At 33.6% G+C, this 10,119-nt stretch overlaps 1 protein-coding gene across 1 annotated transcript; it reads right to left on the reverse strand.

Moving 5' to 3' along the window:
* Positions 1-1,264: 1,264 nt before the first annotated feature.
* On the reverse strand, positions 1,265-7,701 carry LOC123656903 (phosphoribosyl pyrophosphate synthase-associated protein 2). The gene is made up of 6 exons (XM_045592516.1): positions 7,610-7,701; positions 7,381-7,500; positions 4,391-4,679; positions 2,929-3,098; positions 2,273-2,387; positions 1,265-2,190 (listed from the first exon to the last, which is right to left on the reverse strand). The coding sequence occupies exons 1-6, from the start codon at positions 7,684-7,686 to the stop codon at positions 1,885-1,887; spliced, it is 1,077 nt and encodes a 358-aa protein (XP_045448472.1). The 5' UTR covers positions 7,687-7,701; the 3' UTR covers positions 1,265-1,884.
* Between the last annotated feature and the right edge of the window lie 2,418 nt (positions 7,702-10,119).

Below are 10,119 nucleotides of genomic sequence, written 5' to 3' on the forward strand. Positions count from 1 at the left end.
GTTTCATTTGCTAAAATGGAGTAAATCGGGAAATTATACCCTAAAATCATTTTATCAGTATTTAATTACCAATTAAATCGGGAGTTCCACCGATAAATTGGTAGCTTTAGATCACTGGCTACCTAATCAATTTTTTTCAATACATATGGGATACCCCCAAAAGGTTTCCCTCTCGAATAATTAATAGTAGAAAGCGATAATTACAATCCATTCGATGAAAAGAAGAATACCCCGCATTTTTTCGAGAGGTTTGCCATATGAAGAAAAAAAAAACTGGAATAGTTGAAAAGCGTGAATTCTACCAAGATATACCAAATAATTTTTACCTACTAGATAGTGTTACCGATACCTCGAAATGTACCAAAAAAGTAGAAATCTACTCACAAGTCTTCTCCTTCTTCAAATGGCTTTCAATAGTGGCAAATGAGCTACTCACAAGTCACATTGCACACATAGCAGATGTCACGTCACTGTCACTGAGCGTCGGCGTCACTGTCCCCGAGCGTCGGCGTCACCGTCACTGAGCGTCGGTGTCACTGTCACTAAGCGTCGGCGTCACTGTCACTGAGCGTCGGCGTCACTGTCACTGAGCGTCGGCGTCACTGTCACTGAGCGTCGGCGTCACTGACACTGAGCGTCGGCGTCACTGTCACTGAGGTTCGGCGCCACGTCACATAGTGTCAGTGTTACTGTCACTGAGCGTCAGCAGTTAACTGTAAAACATGTCATAATCAATACTAGGTGGGAACTATTCTTATCTTCAAAATATTTATTATTTCATTCTTTTCAAATTTACCTAAACCGATCCGTATGACCATTTTATTATTATTTACTAAATGCATATCGATTTATACAAGGTACATATACCAAAATAACATGTTTTACAATTTTTGTCTGTTTGTTCCGGCTAATCTCTGAAACAGCTGGACCGAATTTGACGGGACTTTCACTGGCAGATAGCTGATATAGTAAGGAGTAACTTAGGCTACTTTTATTTTAGAAATTTATTTAAATTATCTCTGCGAACTGAAAAATAACTTTTTTATTACATCTTACACGGGACAAAGTCGCAGTTACAGCTAGTTTTGTATATTGTCGTACTTGTTGCAACGTAGCAGCAAAATTCCTAGTTCCTAATTCCAACGGTGTTTACGATTCCTTTTCGCAAGTGAGGAATGAGTAGCTACTTTTATTTTTTATTTAGCTGACTGGATACCAAAATCTTAAAAATAAATTAAATGGATGATTAAATAACAAACATTAGTGCCACAAAAATATTTAATGAAAGTATAGATATAACAATACAATATATAAGATTCAAGTAATTTACTACTATTCTATACAATTATTTTTAACTTATTCATTATTTTTATAAGCTTTGGACTTTATTAGACACAATAAGTTTTCGATTCCCATCATTACAAATACATAATCACAGTTAAGTTTAAAATTTATTCATATAATGCAAATCAAAATGGAAAAATTGTAAAATATAGCATTATCATTTTACTAATTATCACACACACATAGAATAATAAACAATTTACAAAATGGAGTTTAAAACCTTGCTAGCCGGAAACCTATAAAACAAAATGCTTACCTTATTAAAAAAAAAATAAAAAAATCAAAACTATTTTTATCCATCCTAAATCAATATTTAATTACTTGTTTCATCTTCAAATCAAATTTATATTTAAATTTGTATGTCATTTATTGTGACTGTTATACTGCATATTTAGTTTAATACATTTTTAAACAAATATTTGTTCTGATTTTTGAATTAAAATGATACTATTGTTGGTAATACTAAAAAAATACTTAATAATACGTATATAAGAAACTTTTCACATGGTAAAAAATAAAAATATGATTTATTATACTAATTTAATCTTCAAGAGTGACATTTTTGAAGAGATATGACATAGATTCTTTATTGTGGATGCGCCTGATTGCCTCACTGAGCAGTACCGATATGTCGATGGTTTTGATTTTGTTACACTGCATTTTCTGTAGCTCGTGTGGTACTGTGTTTGTGACCACCACTTCATCGATGGGGGAATCTTCGATGAGTCGCGGTGCATCTGAAGACAGCAGACCATGTGTTGCTAATACATAAATTTTATATGCTCCACACTCTTTTAGTACTTCTGCTGCAGCTACAAATGATTGGACGTCGTCAATCATGTCATCCTGAAAAAAGACAAGAGTGCATTTGATGCAAACAACTACGACATTGAATTAGGATTAATTTATTTAAAATAATTGTACATACCACCATAATAGCAATTCTACCTCCAACATCTCCTACTACATTAATTGGTGGTTTTTCTTTGGCTGGGTGCACTGGTACTCCAACAGAGACATCCATAGTGCGTGATCTGTCAACACTGAAATATGACAGGATTGAGATGTAAGAACATCTTTGCCAACAATATCAACAGTATCCTATTGACTTAAAATAAATTAATCAGTCTGTAAATGAATGGTAACTGTAATGACTTTTATTATTGAGTTTAATAAGCACTTGAAATAATATAGTGTTTGTGTCACATTAGTTAAAACATAGTCCCTTCAGCCTGTATTATCCGGCAGCTAGGCATAGGCCTCTTTGCCCTTATTCCCTACTATGAGCAACGATAACTATCAGATATACATGATAACAACCGGGACTGATGGCTTAACATGCTCTCCGGGGTACGGTGGGGAGACCCACAAGGACTGCATAAACACCACGAGACAGATAGACAGATTTCGAAATGTTTGTCATATGCAAGGATTGAACCCACAACCACCAGTACAACAGCCACAAATCAGTGAGGCGACTGTTGCGCCAACTCGTCGTTACGCATTGTGCTGAGTTTCTAAAAAGACAAAGTTACAGATGCCTAGTAAAAATATGTAGAAAAATTAATTTCTAGATTTACTTACCTAGGAATGCAGGGTGGTGAGTATCTACCATCCACTTCGTCACTCTCTGCCTCCTTCTGCTCTCCGTGAATGACAGCGATGGCAAGGCGCAATCTTTCAGCATATGATGTGGCTTTTTTTGCTGAACCAGGATTGCGGGCTACTATTACAGAGTTACGGTAGTCCGGTATCTATCGACAAAATTATTTGTCTTAAATTATTTGTTTAAATTACCTTACAAACTTATTTCATAACAACTGAATAAAGAGAACAGGGCTATAATTTCTTAAGATACTATATTTAAACTAGAGCTATATTTGATATTATTAGAAAAGATAAAAACAAACATTTTATAACCAATATATCAATTGTAATCACATATTAAAACAGATCACAGTATTAAAACATGCATATAAATAATACCATGTTATTCATCAACACCATAATCTCTTCAGCCTATCGCAGTCCACTGCTGGACATAGGCCTCTACAAGTTCGCGCCAAAAATGGTGTGAAGTCATGTGTGTTGCCCATAGTCACCACACTGGGCAGGCGGTTTGGTGACCGCAGGGCTGGCTTTGTCGCACCGAAGACGCTGCTGCTTGTCTTCGGCCAGTGTATTTCAAAGCCAGTAGACGGATAGTTAACCCGCCATCGGTCGGCTTTCTAAGTTCCAAGGTGGTAGTTGAACTGTTTTATCCCTTATTCACCTCTTATACACCCACGGAAGAGAGTGGGTGGCTATATTCTTTACGGCCGTAGCCACATAGCTTACATGCATGATAAATCCTGAAATATATTAAAATTTATATACAGAATGTGTTTTTTAAAAAACACTTGCTAATAGGAATTTTACTTGTTTTGTGTAACCTAATTTGTACAAATGAAGCTTTGATCACACAGGAGTGATAAAACAAATCTAATTTTAGGAAAATAAGATTCTTACAACAAACAAAATTAATATGTACAATTTTATTTTTGTGTTACCCACACATTAGGAATTCGAAACATTTTTGAATATCATATCAAAAATTGACCGCGATTTCGATCTAGCGGGTACATCGTTCCATAGCTTAATTGGCTAGAGCGCCGACACGGTCAGTCGGAGACGCGGTTTCGAACCCCGCTGGAGCGGTCAATTTTTGATATGATATTCAAAAATGTTTAAACAAAATTAAATTATTGATAAAATACATATTTCTTTTATATATATTTATTTTATAAATTAAAATAAATGTCTAAAAAGGAAAGGCTTGAACTTTCCTACATGATAATAATCATACAAAATGAACGGGTTAAGCATATTATGACAAAGCTTGATAAAACCAAAAGTGGGGGTAATATGAAACATTTTATGAACAGACCATAATTTCTTTATGAAGCAAATATAACGGAATAATGGTCAGAAATAAATTATATAATTTATAGAAGACAAGTAATTTAATATCACTTTAGAGACGGTTAATGAAATTTAATGAACTTACGCTCTCTTGTATATACTGTAACAAAAATGGCGATGCTCTCAAGTTATCAACCGGACAATCAAAGAAACCTTGTATCTCCTTCTGATGCAAGTCCATTGTAATTATGTGTGTTAAGCCAGACTTGCACATCATTTTAGCTAACAGCTTTGTAACAATACATCCACGTTTCCTCATTTTGCACTGCTTACTGTACGGCAGATATGGAATGACACCAACAATGGATCGTGCTGATGAAGTCTTGCATGCATATGCCATAATTAACAATTCCATAATGTTATTGTTAACATCCCTGTAAACCAAATATACAAAAATATGTAATGGACTATTTACAGTCTGGCCATAAATACTGTTATAATTAAAAATAAATAATTATTAATTGTGACAGTATTATTATTACATTTGAATTTTTTTTTAATATGATTGTTCATTGTGTTTGCTCATTTTTGCAACAAATACATTATAAAATATTTTGCGATATTAAAATGGAGTAGGGTGATAAAGAGACCCAAATCACTGTGATTGCAATAAGTTAAGTAGGTATGGATCCAAATACAATTTTTAAAATTCTCCATATGCTTGGTATTACTCAAATGTTAGTGTACCGGGCTATTGATAGGTACAATAAAACCTCTTCAGTTTGTGACAGAAAAAATCTGGCCGTCCACGTAGTGTTCATACGAAAAAGGCAATCAAAGCAGTAATGGTAAGAATTCGAAGAAATCCTGTCCAAAAGCAAGATTTTATCACAGGAGATGAAGATAGAACCTATAACCATGTAGCGTATTTAAAAGATGACTTAGGAATTGCAGCCTATAAAGAGACACACTCATTTCTTAACTGATAATTTAAAAAAGGGTAGGGTGGTAAAAACAAAACAACTACTTAAGCGGTACGCAAATGGAAGTCACACAAAATTTTTACAATTAACCAAAATTTTAATAAACAAAATGACCATATTTATGCTCAAAGCTCTAAGAAAGCTTCCCGATTAGTCAACAGAGTACAAAGTGGGCATTATCCGACTTCAGTGATGGTTTTGTAGGGTGTTAGCTATGAAGGAGTGACTGAGCCATACTTTTGTGAAAAAGGTATCAAAACATCGGCACAAGTGTATCAAGATACCATTCTTGAGAAGGTAACTGTCTTAACAACCCCATGTTCAATAATGGTCCTTTTAGCCAAACTTGGCGCCGGATCATAAAGCTGGATCCACCCAATCTTGGTTAGGAACTAATATTCCCGACTTCATCAGAGCTAAAGACTTGCCGTCATCTAGTCCCAATCATAATACACTGGATTATGAATTTATGATTTATAGTCAGTTTACTGTGTGGCTACAGTACTAAAGAATATAGTCACCCCCTCTCTTCCCGTGGGTGTCGTAAGAGACGACTAAGGGATAACACTGTTCCGCTACCACCTTGGAACTTAAAAAGTCGACTGGTGGCGGGATAACCATTCAACTGCTGACTTTGAAATACACAGGCCGAAGGCGGGCAGCAGCGTCTTCGGTGCGACAAAGCCAGATCTGCGGTCACCAACCCGCCTGCCCAGCGTAGATGCCCTGTGTGAGGGAATGGAAACAGAAGAATATATACAGTTCCTGGAGACCAGTATGGCTGCTCCAGCTTTGCCATCAGTCCTGTCGTTCCATAGGCATGCATAGCCCGGGACTCTAAAATGAGAACCAGGTCTTAACCACGTCTCCTGAACGGCAAGAGTTAGTGGATTGTGCTTTTTAATTAAATATATATATTTTTTTATACTTTATTGTACACCACAAATATATTACAAACAAAGCATAAAGATAGTTACAGATAGTGAAGTACAATGGGCAGACTTATAGCTAATTAGCCATTTCTTCAATTAATGATTGTCATGTTTTTATTGCAAAATTAAAATAATATTTAACAGAGCACTAATCCTTCCTATGTCAATGAGTTTTATTATTATTATTACTTACATGTATATGGAAACTTGAAAAATTGTATACTGTACAATGTGAAAAAGATAATAGGAAAAATACATTTCCTAGAATATTTGCTTATTTTGTTTATAATTCAAGTGCTTATCACAAGAACAAATATTTACATCACTTATTACAACAACAGGAAATAACCAGATACTTGACCTGATGATATCATTTCCTGTAGTCAATAGAGAACTTACATTATGGGACAGATTTAGGGGAGGTACCTAGATGTTTAAAAGTATCAAAATTTTAATAGCTCATCAACATTTTTTATTTTTTAATGTTTTTCATATCTTTTATTAAAACTGATTTCTGTTGTTCAAAATAATTATTTTAGAAACAATTGACGAAAAGATCTAGCAGGATAAGATTGGGTCAGCAGCTCCAGAAAGATAATTAGAAAATAACTTGTGGGGTAGGTAACATAAAAATTACTCCTTCTAGTGTCTATTTGATCAATTATCTCCAGAACAAAACAAAATAAGCAACGTCTGTTCCCTTTTTGGGATGTGTACCAAAGAAAACATCAAACAATGACATAAATTAGAATGTTATGGTGAAAAAGAAAAATATGTTAAAACTTCTATGTTAGATACTGTTGAACGCCGGATAGTCGTGTCAACAATTAGTTAAACAGACAGTCTTAATTGTTTTCTAATGTTTACGCGAATTTTACTCATTTAATAAAACACTTTTTTCGGATTTTATCACGGTTTATTGTTAACTTTTGATTCCCGACGTTTCGGATACTTTACAGCAACCATGGTCACGGGAGGACTGAGGTGTCAGACATCCCAACGTTACAAAGTTATTCGAAACTACCCGACATACATCAATATCTTATATAGTCCTATCTACGCAGAATGTGCTAATTGAGTCTTTAATCTGTGGTGAATTATGCTTGGTTTTTGATTCAAAGGAATCAAAAGTTAACAATAAACCGCGATAAAATCCGAAAAAAGTGTTTTATTAGACAGTCTTAATGTCAATTTCCACAATGAGTAATACTTAAACTTACTTTGTTCCAGTTTGAACTATGTAGATATTTTTACCGCGGATTGAATCCGCGATTTCCACCATCGTTTCTCTGTTTGTTTTGTGATAAACTGAACATCCTCCTTTACGTACACCCAAGCGACTGTAAATAAAACATTATCTTTTATCAACAATAATAAGAAAGGGACAGGTAAAAATTAAAAACACAAGCAAAACTGAACTATTTACGAGAATTCAATAAAAATAATTACTCTGCAATTAGATCAGCCAATTCTGGGTGGGAATTGCCACTCAAAATTACGACATCCGACGTGGTATTGCTCTCCATATTGCTCTTTCGAGAGCGATTTGTTAATCCCACCAGCCTGCATAACACATAAAATATATTTTTGTAACAACCCTCAATCTATACTTATTATTAAGTCTAGCCGATTAGGATGGATCGTGGTTTCAACAAGAAAAACAATAAACCTGGTTTTGTTGAGTAACATAATAACCTGATGGCTGTTTTGATTTACTGCCGAACAACTTAAATTTTAGCAGTTGAAATTATAAAGTAAACAGGATACAGAGCGTTTATAAATTCCCTAAAGACTTTAAAATAATACTTCAATGGCAAATCCCTAAAACAAATTGATTTAAGACTTAAACGGATGCCGCACACAACTATAAATGAAGATTGATAACCATAGATTATACACTTATATACGTTGATAACTACCAAAGATATTGTTATATACCTCTACTCTACTCTACCAGAGAGTTAATGTAAGACCTACCCTAACCTACCCCACCCCAGCCTGCAAAATAATGATATTTGTAATGAGTTTGAAAATATTGATAAATGAATTTTTTTTCAACGACTTTTTTGATTTTTAATTAAATAATTTGAAGTGAGCAATTTAAAAGGCCAACGTAGTTGAATTGAGCTATTGAAAATCGAATGATTAGCATCTTTTTATTACGAATATTCGCAATTTTTTTGGCTTCCCATCATTGTCTATGCGCATCTGCAACGCTCACTTTATCGATATAAGCGTTAAATTTGTTCAAATTATTTATATTTATTTAAAAATTAAGGAAAGTGGAGTTGTTCCAAACTGTACTTGAGCAATTATAAATGCAACTTGAGCAGTTCTTTAACACGTTGAGCAATTTAAAATATTGTATACATCAAAAGATATAGGAGTTTGAAAATATTGATAAAAGAATATTTTTCAACGACTTTTTTAATTTATAATTAAATAATTTGAGGTGAGCAATTTAAAAGGACAACGTAGTCGAATTGAGCTATTGAAAATGTATCGATTAGTATTTTTTTTTTTTTACAAATATCAATATTTTATTTGTTCAAACTATTTATATTTATTTAAAAATTAAGGGAAGTGGATCTGTTCCAAACTATACTGGAGCAATTATAAATGCAACTTGAGCAGTTTTTTAACACTTTGAGCTATTTAAAATATTGTATACATCAAAAGATATAGGAGTTTGAAAATATTTGATTTTTTTTTAAAAAATTTGATTTTTAATTATATAATTTGAGGTGAGCAATTTAAAAGGTCAACGTAGTTGAATTGAGCAATTCAAAATCTATCAATTAGTATTTTTTTTTATTACAAATATCATTAATTTGCAGGCTGGGGTGGGGTAGGTGTTTTCTGACAGAGTGACAACTAGCTAGCTACATATATACTAATCTGTGGTTAGGGACACGATATCGCAACGATAAGTATTGATATCGATATAGTATCGGTATCGAAACAAAAGTATCAAATTAGTAATAGCATCGAAACTCAAGTATCGATATGAGTAAGTATCGAATAAATTTTGAGTTTCCCTATTACTTTAAATTAATTCACATCCACAACAGAGGCGCGCAGACCATGAATGAGACCTGTTGTGATTCATTAATGGACCACAATGAAAATAAAAATAAACAACTTAGATACAAAAAAAGGTTTTATTTCTACTAAACACATTATGGAGAAGAGATAAACATAATAATTGTATTTGCGGACAAACGAAAAAAAATCGACTTCAATTACATCGACAAGTAATACAACGTAGATCGACGAACAATTAGTCAAATAACTACGCGTTATCAAAGATTACTCAAAAAGTAGTTATCAGATCTCGATAAAATTTAAATGTGACCACATGATAAACGTCAGCTTTTGATTAAATTAAAAATTATCAAAATCGGTACATCCAGTAAAAAGTTATTGCGGATTTTCGAGAGTTTCCCTCGATTTCTCAGGGATTCCATCATCATATCCTGGTTTCCTTATCATGGTACTAAACTAGGGATATCCCCTTTCCAACAAAAGAAGAATTATCAAAATCGTCAAATCCAGTAGAAAGTATGATGATGTTGATGATGACTGATATATTGACAAATGACAATCGAAAAACAAAATGTCTACCACAGAATGTAAACAGCGCAGCCAAAAGGTCCATGTCCATTCAGTTTCATCGTTTGCCGTCATATTGGCAGTAGTGAAGTGCGTTTATTTATTTTTATGTTTTATTAAATTACGTTCAGTTCAGAAAACCTATTAAGCAGAGGCGTTAAATTGGTATTTATGAGTTAGTTGCTCGTTTATTTTTTCTTTTTATGGAATCGATACTTGATGCTAAGTACTGATATTAGTACTAAGTATCGAAAGGAAGTATCGAATTTCTGAATACTAGTATCGAATCAAAAGGTAGCGATATGAGTAAAGTATCGGATTCGATATCGTGTCCCTATCTGTGGTGA

This window comes from Melitaea cinxia, chromosome 10 (genome assembly GCF_905220565.1).
Source record: "Melitaea cinxia chromosome 10, ilMelCinx1.1, whole genome shotgun sequence".
Classification (NCBI taxonomy): Eukaryota; Metazoa; Arthropoda; class Insecta; order Lepidoptera; family Nymphalidae; genus Melitaea; species Melitaea cinxia.

Bases quoted from the DNA above. Each gene is read 5' to 3' on its own strand.
- LOC123656903 (XM_045592516.1), bottom strand. From the start codon at position 7,686: ATGGAGAGCAATACCACGTCGGATGTCGTAATTTTGAGTGGCAATTCC. The intron at 3,099-4,390 runs GTAAGTTCATTA...TTTTGTCGATAG, and splicing joins TACAGTATATACAAGAGAGC to ATACCGGACTACCGTAACTC. The intron at 2,191-2,272 runs GTATGTACAATT...GTCTTTTTTCAG, and splicing joins GTAGAATTGCTATTATGGTG to GATGACATGATTGACGACGT.